Source organism: Temnothorax americanus, unplaced genomic scaffold, assembly GCF_048541705.1.
Source record: "Temnothorax americanus isolate GAGA-0224 unplaced genomic scaffold, ASM4854170v1 Scaffold8, whole genome shotgun sequence".
Lineage (NCBI taxonomy): Eukaryota > Metazoa > Arthropoda > Insecta > Hymenoptera > Formicidae > Temnothorax > Temnothorax americanus.
Window position 1 is genome coordinate 6,070,416 of NW_027509802.1, and position 17,444 is coordinate 6,087,859.

The 17,444-nt window shown below is 33.7% G+C and overlaps 2 protein-coding genes across 19 annotated transcripts; both read right to left on the reverse strand.

Annotated features, from left to right (window-relative positions):
• Positions 1 to 1,891, reverse strand: LOC143907160 (uncharacterized). Of its 2 annotated transcripts, none has more exons than XM_077423732.1 (3): positions 1,219 to 1,891; positions 954 to 1,113; positions 1 to 869 (listed from the first exon to the last, which is right to left on the reverse strand). In XM_077423732.1, the coding sequence occupies exons 2-3, from the start codon at positions 1,057 to 1,059 to the stop codon at positions 403 to 405; spliced, it is 573 nt and encodes a 190-aa protein (XP_077279858.1). In that variant the 5' UTR covers positions 1,060 to 1,113; positions 1,219 to 1,891; the 3' UTR covers positions 1 to 402. The 2 variants fall into 2 exon arrangements, with proteins under 2 accessions (XP_077279858.1, XP_077279857.1); XM_077423731.1 differs by having other exon boundaries at positions 936 to 1,113.
• A 946-nt stretch (positions 1,892 to 2,837) lies between these two features.
• Positions 2,838 to 17,432, reverse strand: LOC143907157 (uncharacterized). 17 transcript variants are annotated; one of them, XR_013259751.1, is made up of 13 exons: positions 17,298 to 17,432; positions 11,835 to 16,723; positions 9,866 to 9,929; positions 9,561 to 9,710; positions 6,464 to 8,532; positions 6,187 to 6,362; positions 5,710 to 6,044; positions 5,532 to 5,627; positions 5,318 to 5,413; positions 5,104 to 5,199; positions 4,801 to 5,017; positions 3,736 to 3,898; positions 2,838 to 3,649 (listed from the first exon to the last, which is right to left on the reverse strand). XR_013259751.1 is itself a non-coding variant. In XM_077423720.1 (11 exons), the coding sequence occupies exons 8-11, from the start codon at positions 5,189 to 5,191 to the stop codon at positions 3,486 to 3,488; spliced, it is 522 nt and encodes a 173-aa protein (XP_077279846.1). In that variant the 5' UTR covers positions 5,192 to 5,199; positions 5,318 to 5,413; positions 5,532 to 5,627; positions 5,710 to 6,044; positions 6,187 to 6,362; positions 6,464 to 8,532; positions 9,561 to 9,710; positions 9,866 to 10,889; the 3' UTR covers positions 2,886 to 3,485. The 17 variants fall into 17 exon arrangements, 10 of the variants coding, with proteins under 10 accessions (XP_077279847.1, XP_077279846.1, XP_077279844.1 ...); XR_013259753.1 differs by lacking the exons at positions 11,835 to 16,723; positions 17,298 to 17,432 and having other exon boundaries at positions 2,861 to 3,649; positions 5,532 to 5,650; positions 9,866 to 10,931; XR_013259755.1 differs by lacking the exons at positions 11,835 to 16,723; positions 17,298 to 17,432 and having other exon boundaries at positions 2,863 to 3,649; positions 4,801 to 4,921; positions 9,866 to 10,929.
• Positions 17,433 to 17,444: the final 12 nt, after the last annotated feature.

The following is a 17,444-nucleotide window of genomic DNA, read 5'->3' on the forward strand; positions in this document are numbered from 1 at the left end:
GTATTAGAACATATTATACCTTTAGAACATATATAACATTTTACCTTTAATATTATAACACATTATATATATAACATTATAACATTTTACACTCCTTGATATATGTAAACTTAAAACTGAATCTTTAATTAATATAAACGAGCATACTTTGGTGTTTATCACAGATGATAAAATTAAAAAACCAGTCTTTCTTTTGTTAAACAAATTAAAATAAAACCTCAAATAACATAAAAGTAAACATTTTGGTACTGATAAAATATTACTATAGAACGACTAACCAAAAAAATCAAACTTACACATACATTTTAATCTTAACTTAGCAATTTCAAATTAAATTTAGTATTTGGCTATCACAGCTGCATTGAACCAACGCTCAGACATTTAAGTATCTCAACACGAGTTTCATTCATAATCCCATGAATGTTTATTAGTGTAGTTTTTCACAACTGCCACCATGTCCATGACACATGACAGCCGTTCTTCCTCAGATACTCTATTAAGTGCAACGGCTACAAAACCTAACATTGCTTCTATATCTGATGACATATTAGGGCCACCAGGATGGGGTGCTGGCTGTACTGGCTGTGATGGTCCAAACCTTTCAAGGGCTGCACCCAGAGATGCAGCCAGAAATGAAACATCTTTTGATGACTGAGAAAGTACGTCATTTGTTTTCTCACAATCCCGCTTCTTCTTCTTCACAGGATCTTTTGGAGGCACTGTTTTGGCCGGCCGAATAGAGGCCGCCATGGTTTTCAGACTTGTTACTGAGGCGGTATCTTCTGATGCTTTCTGAATTGCACATTCATTTCCTTCTGTTTCATTGGATATGTTGGTTCCACTTGTATTAGTGATGTCTGAGTCGAAACCTATGCAATAATAAATAACTTTTAATAAAATATCATTATGTTAAATAAAAAATATTGCTTCATTACTTTCTTCCTCATTATAACCTTCCATGTTTTCAACGTTCACACTGTTCACACTACATAAAGGTAAAGCCGGCGATGATACTTCTTCTTCTGGCATAAAAGTTTCTTCACGGATAGCATCGGCCATCAAAGCAGCACAACGAACGATGTGACTTGCAGACAGATCCACGTATACTTCTCTCTGTTCCGAATATTATTTTGAATTAGATGCTATTTACATTGTAACAAATATATATATATATATATATATATATATATATATATAATATATATACCTAATTTTTACCTAAATAGAAATCTTCCTCCTGACCGATAAGTCTATCGACCTAATTTCGAAATACGCGCACGATATCGAAACAGGCGATACCTGCGCCGCCAGCGTCGAAAAAGTGAAAGTGACGTTTCTCTGATAATCATAATAATATTGAGATGAGAGACGGTCGACGTAGAAGTATTCGTATTCGTATCTTAAAAATAAATTTTCACATTTGGACTTTGCGTCGCAATATCTCCGCTCGTAGGGCACATAGCGGAATATTATATGAGAGAAACCCCCCCCCCTAATTGGACCCCAAGCTATTGATCAAGCCTACTTAGAACTTGATCCGTTCACTCCCCGAGCAGCACATAAACATTGGTCTGATATTGGATCTATGTTCATTGACCAACTTATATTATGTCGGCCCGACGTTCCAAAATAACAATAGACCGATGTTGGTGGCGTCACGCTGGTTCACCGACGGCCAATGATTGGTGAAATATTGGATGTTACATTTAGCCAACATTGTACCAACGATTTAAAAATGATCAAATCGCACAAAAACATTGGCCCAATATTGCACATATGTCGACTATTTAAATTCTAGATATTGGCCCAACGTTCCTAAATGATAATGGACCAACATTGGGTGCATCCGGTGCATTAAGGGGATCCTAAAGTGAAGGCTGAACTTCCTCGACGTCGGTAATGTCAACATTTCTAATCCTGTTTTCTATGTCATATATCTATATCTGTCCTTGTCTAACGAGAGGCATTTGTCCTTGTTTCGATTGCTGCGCCATCTCTCGCTACACGCAATGTCAACCTGAATGTGCTTTTGCACATATAAAAGTTTATTTAAACTAATCTTTTTTTCTAGGCTTTCAATCTTAGATCTAATTGCACGATATTGTTCTTAAATGTTGTCCCTAGGTCATGCCGGTCTAATTTTGTGGATATTTATTGTGGAATTTTTGTACAAAGCAAATATTGTCGTCACGTATACCAAAAATTAACAAAAATATTAATTTTTTCTCGTTTTTGATACAAATTCGACCACCATGACCTAGATTTTGATGCGTACTTTAATTCTAGACAAGAATTTTGCATTTTTATAAAGCCAATTAAAAGATTAGTGCTAAGAAAAAAAGCCGGTATTACAGACGGCTTTAGGATCCCCTTAATAAGTATACAATGTTTAACTAATATTATTTTTAATAATATTAGTAAATCTAAAAAATAAAATAGACGTTAATACATTTTATACTTATATCTGTTGTATTACGAATTACATGTTATTTATACAGTTCTAGAAATTCTTGTAGAAATGAGTTAAAATTTATGTAATTATATATATATATAATTATATATTATATAATTTATATAATTTAATAAGATTATAATGTATAAATAACATGTAAGTAGTAAATACAACAGCTATAAGTATAAAATGCATCATACATGTATTGACGTCTATTTTATTTTTTAGATTTACAAATATTATTAAAAATAATATTAGTTAAACATCGTATATTTATTAATTAGAAATTGTCGATATTAATTAAACCTTAAAAATGTAAAGATTATAAGCAGCGAATGTATAAAAGTAAATAAATTTCTATAATAAAATTAACATGTCTAAAATTAGGATATAGAATTATCTTTATTATATAATACATAGTACACGCAATAAAATAAACAGTTACACAATTAAATATTTTAATTCTAAGACTGAATAGTACACACACAATTTAAAATAAATATGAAAAAAATAATATAATTTGTATTAGTGTTGTAATATAATTTGGTATAAAATATTGTTTGTTATATCCATATAAAACTATTGTTATACTATATTATATGTTAAGGTCAGTCTTCATTTTTCTAAACAAAACGTTACGAACAATATTTAACTTCTAAAGTTTAGCAGAAACTTTTACAAAATTGCACAATTATAAATTATCTAAAAAAAAAACTAACAATATTAGTCTCAAATGCAATTGATATATTATACTAACTAGCAATATTAATGTTTCTAACAGTAAATAATAATGTCACAGAGTAAACAAACTATATTGTGCACAATAAAAGAAAGAGCAAAATGTATCATTTTTATCAAGAGCAAAGTAAAAAATATCATAAATGATATCCTCAAAGTAATTTAATATAAAGTAATTTAAAGTAATTTAATATCTGTAAAAAGTAATCATTTTCCATGATTTATGGCAAATTGAAAATCAAATAAAAAAAAGTAATTTTTTCATAGAAAGAGAAAACATTAAAAAATTTAATTCTTAACTCGTATAACTTTCTGATTGTGCTTCATCAGTCTGGTTGTTATTTATAGTTTCCTTCCTTTTGTTTCGACCACCATCTCGATCCATTGCATAACGTAACCAAGATTTAATTGTTTCTTCGGTTATTTTATAAGATGTATCTTGATTAGTGCTTGCAGATCCTATGAAGTATAAGAAAACTCAATTTTACAATATGAAAATTGCATTACAATTTATTTTAAAGAATCACTTGCAATTATAGACTTACTAAGGATGAGTTTGCATATGGCATCAAAAGATTGAAGACTTGTTTTGGCTCCTCTTCCTGCCCAGTTCAATTTTTGTGCTAATTCATTATGGATAATCGGTCTGAGAATCCTCCGCGTGTGATTCGCTTGCGAAGTTCCTCCAAGGCGACGAAAATGATTAACCTGAGAACAAAAATAAAATAACCTTAATTTTTTGGATAATTTTTGGTAATTATGCAGTATAGAGGAAGCACCTCCGATGACCTTGACCTTGACATATGTTGTCAAGGTCACCCTCCTAAGTGACCTTCAGAAGGTTTTAGCCGTCGCTCGTTTTTTATTAAAAAGTTATAAACAAAAAAAGTTTCGAAAATATAGCAGTTATTTTAAGTACTGAGAGGCATAAACGACTAATATTACGTTTTTCTTTAAAGCAGAGAATAATTTATTTCGCGAGAAAGTCGCTGCTTTACCAAAACACAACATTTAAAACAGTAAATTGTTGATAAATTGAAATTTTTTTGTTAAAGCAGAGAATACATTATTTTGCGAAAAAATTGCTGCTTTACCAAAACACAACATTTAAAGCAGTAAATCGTACCTATGTAGGTTAGTGACGCGCTTTAAAAGTATTTAAGTGTTTAAAGCGCGTCAACTAACCTATATATGCACCTATATATGCTATACTTTCCAAACTTTTTTTGTTAATAACTTTTTAACGAATAGCGAGCGACGGCTAAAACTTTCTGAAGGTCACTCGTGGTCATGACCTTGACAATATATATCAAGGTCATTGAAATCGGTGAGGTCGCCAAACTTTTTTTTGTTAATAACTTTTTAATAAAAAACGAGCGACGGCTAAAACCTTCTGAAGGTCACTCAGGAGGGTGACCTTGACAACATATGTCAAGGTCAAGGTCATCGGAGGTGCTTCCCCTATACTGCATAATTACCTAATTTTTTTTGAAGACATTCCATGAATAACAAGTATTTTTTTATAACAAAATACGAACAGTTTTGGAAAAACAAAACAAAGTTTTTACAATTTTAAAAAAGAAAACAAATCAACATATATAATTGCTTACGTAAAGTTCAAAAATAGATTTTTGTTTCAAAAATTCATTGAAACTTGACAGATTCCTCAATGACAAGGCAGGTATAAGAGTCTCTGTTTCCTCAGGTAACTTTTCCTCTGCAACGTTGTCACTGAGCAGTTTTTTTTTTATACAATTGATGTCCTTTTTTATGCTGCTTATGTCAAATTTAATATCTTCAAATGTAGTAACTAAGTTCTTGAATTGACTTGAAAGCATGTTTAATTATCAGCAATTTAATGTTTGTAATAGTCAGTATTGATTTTTTCATGATAGTATAAAAGCTTATTTTACCTTCAGATAAACTTATACTTGCTCGCGATTGTGACGCTGTTGCTACTCTTGCCGTGGTCTTAGTAAGTACAGAAGAATGCGAACTCATTTCTTTATCTATAAACATAAGTCAAAAAAACTATCAAAAAATTCTGTAATTTACTAAAAACATAAAAATATTTGTTTTATGTAACTTACTTTGGATATTTTTATTATTATTAAAAGCTTATTTTACCTTCATATTAACTTGTATTTGCTCGCGATTGTGACGCTGTTGCTACTCTTGCCGTGGTCTTAGTAAGTACAGAAGAATGCGAACTCATTTCTTTATCTATAAACATAAGTCAAAAAAGCTATCAAAAAATTCTGTAATTTACTAAAAACATAAAAATATTTGTTTTATGTAACTTACTTTGGATATTTTTATTATTATTAAAAGCTTATTTTACCTTCATATAAACTTGTATTTGCTCGCGATTGTGACGCTGTTGCTACTCTTGCCGCTAGCTTAGTAAGTACAGAAGAATGCGAACTCATTTCTTTATCTATAAACATAAGTAAAAAAAAACTATCAAAAAATTATATAATTTACTAAAAACATAAAAATATTTGTTTTATGTTACTTACTTTGGATATTATTATTATTAGCCGGTAACTGAATGGGATCTGGTTCAGGTAAAAGTTTGCTTTTCTTTTTATTCTTTGAAATAGAATTCCGATTTCTATCTATCTCATAATCAGTTTCACTAGATGAAGATGCTTCATTAGATGATCTTTCAGATGCAGATACATTAGCTGATTTGGATACATCAGTATAACGCTGATTTGGAAAGCGTTTTCTTTTCTTTAATTGGTTCTCGGCGTGATTACCTCATCAGGCACCTCATCCGTGCCTGTTTGAATTTCATCAGTATCTAAATACTGATATCCATCTCTTTTTGATTTAGCTTTTGCTAACAGATCTGCAAATTATACTAATTAATTTTGTATCAAACAGGATTTTTAATTTTTGTGAGAAAAGAGATAATAAAATAAAAATCAAATTTTAAATTTAAAAATTATGTTAACAGTCAATATTAAAAGTCTATTCAAAAATATATTTACCTGTTTAATACAAAACTCGACATGAATGTGTTTCCAATATGATTTTGGTGTTTCAAAAGTTGTAACTGCTTTCCAAAATCGAGTTCCTTTATATTGAGGATAAAAAGTTTTATGATTTCCATCAGTCAACCAGAAAGTTGGTATCACTTCACAAGTTTCTTCTTCAGGAAAATCCACTACAGAAAACATTCTTATTTATAAATAAAAAGAAAACATAAAATATTACATAATTGTATTAGATATTATAATAAAAACAATCTCTAATCTTAGTATATACCTTTCTTCTATCATGGTGTATGCAGAAGAGGAAGACATATCGAAAAAAGAGACTGTTTCAAAAGAACATTTTTACAGAAAAACAGAACTGATATTCCAAGCTTCATAGTTTTTGGATAGAGATGAAACTTTAAATATTTTCAAAAGTGACGAAGGACACGGATAACTGTACATATCTTCTATTTGCAGATATTTTAATCCAATAATATATATATCCTTATTCAATTTCACAAAATTGTAAATTACTACAATGTTATTGTCTTTCATGGTGACACAGTTATTCCCGGAAAACGTTGATAAAATAAAGGCAGTGCTTTTTACCTTCTTGAATTGTTGTACATGACAAGGAAAATTAATTAGAGGTCCATCGGAATGACTTGAATTTAATACAACATGATAGCAAAATTTTTTATCTGTTGTATAATCATTTAATAGTTTTTTGTTTTCTGTAGCTAATACATGTGAACTTTCTGACAGCCTTTTCACTATTTGCTGTAATGGTTGACTAGAAGTTCTCAAAAGTCTTTTTAACTTAAAAAGAAAAGACTCAAAAGGGAAAGCACTAAATGTGTCAAGAATGCCATATTTCTTTGCATCAGCTGTTAAATGAGTTAAACAATGAATATTATAAACAACTGTGTCAGCACCATATAATTTAGACCAGTGATTAACAAAGGATCTTAATAAATCGGAAGCAAAATCAAGATAATTTACAATTAGACTTGTACTACATAAAATAGTAGAAGCTACATGTAGTAACAAGAAATGTTTATAAATTGCGGAAGGAACATTGTTATTTAAAACAACTATCCCGGAATACAAGAAGAACTGCCGAAATTCTGAAGCTTTCCAAAGTGCAATTTCCTTTAAGCTACGTGGTTTCCTTATTTGAAACTCAATTGGAAAATGTTTTCTCTGAGCAATTAATTCATTGGAAATGCACTCAATAGAATAAGCTGATAATCTAACACGTAGATCTCCTTTTAATAACATCATTAGAATCTTACGCATGCATCCAAGTGGTAGCAAATGCATGTAATCCAAAGGAATTTGAGAAATTAACCCCATATTTAATTCTGATAGAGGAGATATTGACTTATGGTGATCTGGATCTGACATTGAAGCAAAACTTTCATCAGTACGTAATGGTGCATCTTGTAATGGAAATGTCATTCTATGATTTATATATACACCTTCTTGTTCACATCGGTCACATCCTGAATATGCATTAAATAACTTGCAACATTTGATCATACAACGTGCTGGAGTATCACAGATAAAAGCTCTGATTGCAACTTTAAATTGCATTTGACTTCTGTCATGGAAAAATCCATTTTCACATAGTTTTTTGAGTTCTGGTACAAAATCTTCAAAATAACCAGTAATTGGTTCTGGTTTACTTTCACCAAGAAACAAAGAAACTAAAAATGGCTCATACTGATATCGTTTATCAATAACATAGCAAAGTATTGGCCAAAATTGCTTTGAGAAACTTTTATATATAGATATTCCATCAACATTGAAAGTCAATTGAATAGTATCGCCATAATATTTATGCTTCATTTGTAAATTGGGAGTGATGCCGATATAATGCAAAACACCACTACTACCTAATTTTTTTACAAGTGCTTGTCTACTTGTTTTTAATAGAGTACGTGCATCTCTGGCAAGGTTTTCAATATTTGTGTACCCTTTCAGAATTTTTAATAACTTATTTATCGATGAATGCTTAATATTTTCTTCTATACACCATTTTTGTATTTTACTATTTACAGGTGTATCACTGCTACTTTGTGACATATTGTCATCTGAAGATGATGCAGACTCATTATCAAAATTACTATTACAATCTTCACAATAGTCATTAATATCATCACAATCACTATTTTTTGAATCATTCAAACTATCTTTATATAAATGACAATTATTTTCATTTATATTATTATTATAATTATTGTCATTTATATTTTCATTATTATTATCAGTCAACTCTTTCAAAAATTCTTTCATATGGGCTTTTACCCTTTTCCTAACTTCTCTATACTTCCGGGCTCTCTGTGCCATTTTTATCTACAATAAAAATACGTAATTAATTAAAAATTACGTGATATTAATTATGAATATGCATCATATTCACATAATGATACATAGGATATAATACATAGGACTATAACAATGACACACATATTAGAAATTGCCAAAAAAAAGATTAGAACATAGAAAAGAACCTAGAAATAATATTAATAAATATTCACATGATGATACATAGGATAATACATAGGACAATGACACATATATCAGAAATTGCTAAAGAAAAGATTAGAACATAGAAAAGAACATAGAAATAATATTAATAAAAAATGTGAATGTGTAATGTATATCAGTCTCGAGAAAAGAGGTACTATATGAAAGTGTTTCCAATTTCATCCTATTTTTATAATTCAATTACCAGAATTTGATTACATTAACCATGCAATGATCAATGATATAGGCAATATATATTTATCGCGTGAACTGTGCAAATATATCATGTTTTGCCTTACAATTAAGGATTATCATAATTTTGCCGTATAAAGTACTTCAGAAAAGTCAAAAAAATTATTGAACAATTTTATACTGGATATGCTTTTGAGAGAGACGCTACGTTTAACTTTTTAATATAATTTATTCTGCCAAGCAAATAGGGGGGTTTTATCTGTTACATTCCTCGGATGAGGAAATAAGGTGCCTTGTACCCTAAGGTAATTAGCACAAGCAATGTAGACCTAGTCACTTATTCACACTACCACCGTGATACACTTAAATATCTTAATCTTTTGATCCTTTACGAATCTTAAGCCTTGCAGATTGTGAATCCTTTCCGATTTCCAATCGTGCAGACCATTAATCCATAAAGATCTTAATCGGAAAAAACTTCTTAACAAAATATATATGGGACGAAGGCCGGGTCGGATTCAAACCACGGACCTTGGTGTTACTAATCATTCGCTGCCAAGCAAATACGATTATTTTAGGTTAAGAATGACCTATTTCCGTTGTTAACACTGTCAGTAAATATCATAAATATCTTTATATAAACAAATAAAAAAGTTACTCACCTACAATCCAATTAAGCAGGAACACGACTCTTCTTTTTCTTATTTTAATTATTAAACGTCTGTGTCCTGGTCTAAATGATCTAAAACGCTTCTTCTTAAGTTGGCTCTTATACATATACCTCTTGACACAGTGCAATACGGCACGTTTATCTAAAACGCAATACAACGCACTGACACGATCGAATATAATTTATTCTGCCAAGCAAATACGATTATTTTAGGTTAAGAATGACTTATTTCCGTTGTTAACACTGTCAGTAAATATCATAAATATCTTTATATAAACAAATAAAAAAGTTACTCACCTGCAATCCAATTAAGCAAGAGCACGACTCTTCTTTTTCTTATTTTGGTAATTCTTCAGTTTAGCTACAGCAGCACAAAAAACGATGAACTTAGGTTCATTCGACGCGTTTTTGCACGAAACGAAAGAATCTGGCATAAAAAAGTGTCGCTCTGCCCCGCGACGCGAGATATTAATCGTTAAAGTTGACAGGAATCAGGTTATGATTCCTGTCATACCGACGACATGTAGCAACACTAAACGTGCCCTGCGGCCACATGCGCATGCTCAGTGGTCGCACGCGCATGTAAAACTGCGCCAATTTTAAATGAATCAATCGTGCAGAATAACCAAGCATCTCGATTCAAGCAGTTAGGTCTCACGCTGAGAGTTTCTTTAGTTTAATTATGCGTGGGAAGCATGCATGTGCTTTATAATTTCGCCGAAGGCCCCCCTCGCACCCCCCGTGTGTGTGTGTGTGTGTGTGTGTGTGTGTGTGTGTGTGTGTGTGTGTGTGTGTGTGTGTGTGTGTGTGTGTGTGTGTGTGTGTGTGTGTGTGTGTGCTTCCCCCGCATAATTAAATTAAAGAAACTCCAAGCGTGAGACCTGAATTGCTTGAATCGAGATGCTTGGTTATTCTGCACGATTTATCTGTTTAATGATTTTCGTTAAAGCAGGGCACACACACATGTGTGTATGTCCTGCTTTATAGAAGTTGTGATTTTCGTTAAAAAAAAAGCGTCATTTAATCTATTGTACATAAGTTAGATGACGCGCTTTAAACACTTGGTAAATATGTATAATAGCGGACCCAGCCCCAATGACCTTGACCTTGACATATGTTGTCAAGGTCACCCTCCTGAATGATTTTCGGAAGGTTTTAGCCGTCGCTCGTTACTCGTTAAAAAGTTATAAACAAAAAAAGTTTGGAAAATATAGCAGCTATTTTGAGTATTGAAAAGTTCACGCATACACTTTCCACGCGAACCTAGGTCCACCCCCACCCTCCCCCTGCTTTCGGGGGATGTGCGGTAGCCCGTTCCTTGTTTACGTGTATACTGTTTATGCATACACAATATATATGTCGAAATAGTTCACGCATACACTTTCCACGCGAACCTAGGTCTACCCCCACCCTCCCCCTGCTTTCGGGGGATGTGCGGTAGCCCGTTTCTTGTTTACGTGTATACTGTTTATGCATACACAATATATATGTCGAAATAGTTCACGCATACACTTTCCACGCGAACCTAGGTCCACCCCCACCCTCCCCCTGCTTTCAGGGGATGTGCGGTAGCGACATATATATTGTGTGTGCATAAACAGTACACACGTAAGCGAGAAAGGGGCTACCGCACCTCCCCCGAAAGCAGGGGGAGGGTGGGGGTGGACCTAGGTTCGCGTGGAAAGTATATGCGTGAACTATTTCGACATATATATTGTGTGTGCATAAACAGTACACACGTAAGCGAGAAAGGGGCTACCGCACCTCCCCCGAAAGCAAGGGGAGGGTGGGGGTAGACCTAGGTTCGCGTGGAAAGTGTATGCGTGAACTATTTCGACATATATATTGTGTATGCATAAACAGTATACACGTAAACAAGGAACGGGCTACCGCACATCCCCCGAAAGCAGGGGGAGGGTGGGGGTGGACCTAGTTTTGCGTGGAAGTGTATGCGTGAACTATTTCGACATATATATTAGTTATTTATGCCTTTCAATATTCAAAATAGCTGCTATATTTCACTTTGCATGCGCGTGCGACCACTGAGCATGCGCATGTGGCCGCAGGGCATGGTCGTTAGTCGCTGCATCTCGTCGGTATGACAGGAATCATAACCTGATTCCTGTCAACTTTAACGATTAATATCTCGCGTCGCGGGGCAGAGCGACACTTTTTTCTGCCAGATTCTTTCGTTTCGTGCAAAAACGCGTCGAATGAACCTAAGTTCATCGTTTTTTGTGCTGCTGTAGCTAAACTGAAGAATTACCCTTATTTTAATTATTAAACGTCTGTGTCCTGGTCTAAATAATCTAAAACGCTTCTTCTTCTTAAGTTGGCTCTTATATATACTTCTTTACACAGTGCAATACGGCACGTTTATCTAATAAAACGCAATACAACGCACTGACACTGACACGATCGAGCACGAGCACGAGCACCAATAAAACAAAACACGCGATCTTCGTTTCTTGACTGCGCGCCCGGCGGCCCCGGCGCGCCCGCCCTGCAGTCCGCTCACAGCGCCGCTGTAAGCATATCACTCTGTCTTCGTTGCACATCGATTATCAAGCAATGATCCAATGTCGGCTAAATGTCGTTTAACAAACGGTTGGTATTGCGTTGTCAATCGATTAATAATATACATTAAAAATAGTTAAAAAATACTGTAGGCTATTTCAAAACAGTTAAAATTTGTAAAAAAAACACAACAATGCCTTTTAATTCGTATTAAATAAATAAAAAAGAAAGTATGTCTAACGATTCATCGGATTGTAGCATTTTAACAATGTCGGTCCAACATTGTTTCCCCAACGCCGATGCTTCCGATTAAAAGCCAACCGTTGGTCAACCAATATGTGCGACCGTTATCGAGATCTCAACATCTCGAGTACTCGCAACCCGTCGCGTCGCGTAAAAGAGTCAGGGTGCCATTACATGGAGCGCGGAAACGCGGAAACGCGGAAGCGCGGAACAGAATAGTAACTAGATTCCGCGTTTCCGCGAGTTGAGTCCCGCACGTTTGAACGGAAAAGCGGAATCCGCTATTATCGTGTATGTATGTATGGCTGCGTTTCGATATTCACTGCCAGTACTTAACGCAGCTTATGTATGTACCCTGGCTTGCATATAAGATATACTTCATAATAACCATCAACATGATGTTTGGATCTATAATATTATACTGCCACTTTTATTAAATAATAAAGTAATCGAAGAGTATGTGTAAAAGCTTTTTTTTTCAATGTGATTAAACAGCTCCGAAATTTGATGGAGTATACTGTATCCGCGTTGACAACGGATTTTGACGCGTTCGTTCCGCGAGTTTGTTTCTCCTTATATTACATGGAGCACAATTTGCGCGGAAAAGCGGAACAGTATAGTGACAAATAGACATTTGTATTCATTTCTTAAAATTGTGTTTACTTAATTCATTGCAATTTTTATTAATATGCTTATCTTTTCAGCTTATCTATTGAATACAAGCATTTTAATAAATAAATACCGTTAAAAATTAATATTTTATAATTCTCCGTTCCGCTTTTCCGCTCAAAATATGCTCCATGTAATATTAAGGCATTCAAAACAGACGGAACGGATCGACGGAAATCTAGTAAATTTTGTCTTCCGCGCTTCCGCGTTTCCGCGTTTCCGCGCTCCATGTAATGGCACCCTCACGGTCGGTCTCGTTCCGCGTGTACTTGGCGCGAGACACTTTGATATCACAAATTCAAGCAAATTGACCGAAGACGTTTTTCTCATAAGAATCGTGCGAGATTTTTTGAATAAAATGTAAGAGAAGACACACTTTCTTTAATCCTGGGACTACTACATCATACATACACGATCAAAAATTTCAAGTCACATTCTCGGAAACATTCCAATATTTTTGAAAATTTCTTTTTATTTGAACAAAATTAAAATCGAACGGAATTAAAATTAGAACTACAGATTTAATCTTTAATTCTGCAATCATATTTCACAATGCGTGTGGTATTCGCCCGGAGAAAAAATCTCCCGAAATTGTCAGTTTGAAGTCTTGTAAGTCCCGTGATAATCTCTAATTTATTTCGATTTATTTTAAAATATGCACGTGTAGCTTGACGATGCACGAGAGGCAAGCGCAGTTATGCGCGTTCCCTGATGAAGCCATCATATATTGCTAAGGGGGGAGTCTACTTTAGCCGGGTGAAAAATGATGATTTTTTGGGAATTTTTTTCAAAGGAACTATAAGATAAGTGATATTGGATTAATTTTTTTTGTAATATGGAAAGGCATTCTTAAAGAAAAAAAAATTTTTTTTTAGTTACATTAATTTTTATTATATTGACGGACAATTTTGTAGCGCAATGTTGGTAACGCAACGATTAGCTGCGTACAATGCAGCAACGAGCTGAGTTATCTGAAAGCAAAAAATCAAAATTTTCTTTAAAGCTTTAATCAATTACGCCGGGATTGAACCTATTTGCAAATAAAAATATGAAAAATTGAAGAAGTTACAACAATCATAAGAAAAATGACATTTTTTTTTATCAAAAAATCGATCTTTTGTTGTTGATAAAAATGTTATAAATAAACAATAAAATGTAAACGTAGGTTCAATCCCTGGAGAAAATTGTAAGGAATCAAATCATGCTTGGCGAAAGTTATTTGAGTGATTACTTTTTGAGTTATCTTGTACGCAAAGTTGGAAAAAGTGGTTTTGAGAAAAACGCGTTTAAAGTTTATTTTTTTGCTCAGCCAAAAAAGCACGTAAAAATGGATGCAAATTTTAGTATAAAGGTTTTTGAGGTCGCTGAATCCGAATCTGATATCAGATATTTAAAATTCAAAATGGCGGATTTAATATGGCGGGTCAAAAGAGTCTCAGTTGAATAAAACCTTATACTATTTATTATTTATGCAAAAAAATCGATTTTTTTGACCCATCAAAGTAGACTCCCCCCTTAAGGGTTGCGGCGAGTACGTCGAACTGTCCACACGCGTGGAAGACGATGATGTACAGGAAGCACGGTGTATGTTTGTACAATCGCAGGGAACGTGATGAAGACGATCAGTATGAAGATCGAGCCGCACTGCAGAGAAACCATACGTATCCTGTAGCCAGAAGCTCAGTAGCCGCATCCCATAACGATTTATCGCGATGGCACGATCAAAGCTTCCGATCTCTTCTACGTCGTCCGGTTTTGATAGTTTCGGGCGAATGGTCCGGATCATAATCGATCTCCACCGTTACAATCGGCTTCGAGTAAGGCTCTATAAATGTGAGTATTCTCGTTCCGCCATTTTGGATCCAATCTGTGAAAACATAATCTTTTCGTAAACGTCAATACGCTTTTCGGTCTCGCGATTAATGTAAAAATTTAGCTGAAATATCGATTCTGTAAAATTGAAACTAAAACTAAGAATACGACACCGAAAATCGTATTGACATTTACGAAAAAGTTATGTTTTCACATATGATTGGATCCAAAATGGCGGAACAAGAATACCTATTTTTTTAGAGCTCTACTTCGAGCATGGCAGTGATCTCGAATGGTACTGGTTGCTTCAATCATTGCCAAATAGTACTGGTGATCTCAAGTGCCTTTAATAACAATTGCGAATAGTATTATTAACAATTGAGATGATTAATAATTAATAAATAGACGCCGCGCCGCTGGCGTAAAATGATACGATTTGTTTGAATGGAATTTTCAGTTAAGTGAAATATATTTATAAAAAACGACGCTAACGATTTTTAAAAATAATTTTAACCAACGTTGGATGATCTTTATAGCTTTAACATTCCTGCTAACTAACGTACTGGCAATTTCGACTGATGTGTTATCAGCTAGTTTTATTCGTTCGTTTTCCTATTTGAGTTCATTTTCATATTGTTCTTCGACCTCTAAAATAATCAACCTGTAATAGGGCATCTTCTAATAATAAATTAGCTAATTTTTTCTTAATTGTTCAATGAATTGCCCGTCATATTTACCTGTCATTTATTTAAAAATGATTTGCGCTAATTTACGATTAATAATAACTCCATGAAATGTGCGAATATTATTACCGTGCGGATAATCTGTTGACAAGAATATTACCATTAATTGTGGGGATGTGACTGGATAATCAATTTCTATGATTAATCATCATTTCAAATACTAATTGCAAATACAAATTCAATTATTATTTCTAAATCAACATTAATTATTAGCGATAGTAATTTAGATAGAAAAATGAAAAAATATATGTAATTACAAAAATAGATATATATGTAGGTCCAGAGGTATGTTCCGGGACTGTTTACGTTTTTTGAAATGTACAGTTCTGGAATATAACGCTATATATGTAATCAGATTCAAAAAACTGTCCCGAAAATTGCCGTAGAACATCAATTTTTTCCAGGACAGTCCTGGAAACTGCCAAATGTCCCGGAATATACCGATATCAAAAATAAAAGTCCCGGAACATACTTCCGGACCTACATATACATATGTATATACATAAAAATATATAAATATAATGTAATATAATCACTTATCGCTTCCTTTTTGCAACGAGTTTATTAGTTTATTTCAAAAGTATCTTCATAACAATATGTGAAACTTACACATTGCAAAAATACCAAACGTGCCATTTATCAATGAAAGTTCGTTTCATTGAATGCGAGCACAGCTATATGTATAAGATCGTCGTCATCAAGATCTGAAAACGTACCGAAAAACACGGATTAGTGTTCGGATCATCTGAAACATTCGAAAGATGTCACGAAATGACAAATACTTACCGTAGCGTAGCAATGAGGGACTCTAATAGAATCTTGTCGAAGATTCCGTCGAAACGGTCCCGTGATTGGTGATACGCTCGTTCCGTTTCGCGTATCCGCTTCATGGGACGCCAGCCTTTACAACACCCATTGTAGACCGGCCCTTAGATTTGCCGAGACTCGTGGCGCTAGGATTCGTGCATCCGCGCCGTCCGCCGCGTTCGGTGTTCGGCACTATCATGGTATAAATACAAGGGTATGCTCTTGCGCACGCGACCAATCAGAATTGTCGAAGTGTGACGTCACAGATAAGCGGTAAATTTAAAACTGCTGTTTCCAAACAGCTTATGTTAGCGGCATTCTCGTCAGATATATTATTTTAATTTCAAGTTTGCAGGGAAAAAATCTGTTGTAAAGTAATAGTTTATGAATTAATAAATACTCTGTAATAAAATATAATATAAATAAACATTATAAACTTAATAAATATAGAAAAGTTTACAAAACAAATATATAAAAATGTTAATATTTTTTTTACTTTGTTTGACAGCTTTCCTCCTCATATCACTTTATAGGGATTAAATGACAACAATAATAATAACAACATATATAAAGATGCTATGAAAAAGATTTATTATTCGTAAATTTGGTTAACTTCTTTTTCTTATTCTTAAATCTATTTTGTACAGCAATGGTTCGATTAATTTCGCGTACCCTAATGTAGGTTCTTGTCCTAACAAGACATAGCAAGACCTCTCTTGGCAGTTCGATAGGTTTTAATGCAATTTCTATTTTATCCGTAAGTTTCTTGAAGATGAATTTGTCTTTACTAAGCTTTGAACCGTGATACTTGGAGAATTCTGTGTTCATAATATGTGCAGCTTTTAAAAGATCAGACGATGGGTACATGCATTTCTCTCGGGAAATAAATTGTAACCAATCTAGATCATTGACAATTGGTAGCTCGCATGTTTTAATACCTAGTGTGTCGAAGCACCAGGGCCATATTTAATTGTGGTCCAATGGGTCCAATCAGATTCTAGCCGAGTGTGACGTCACACTTTGACTGCGCAGTGGGTGTCCACGGGATGAGCATACCCTTGTATTTATACCATGGGCACTATTTG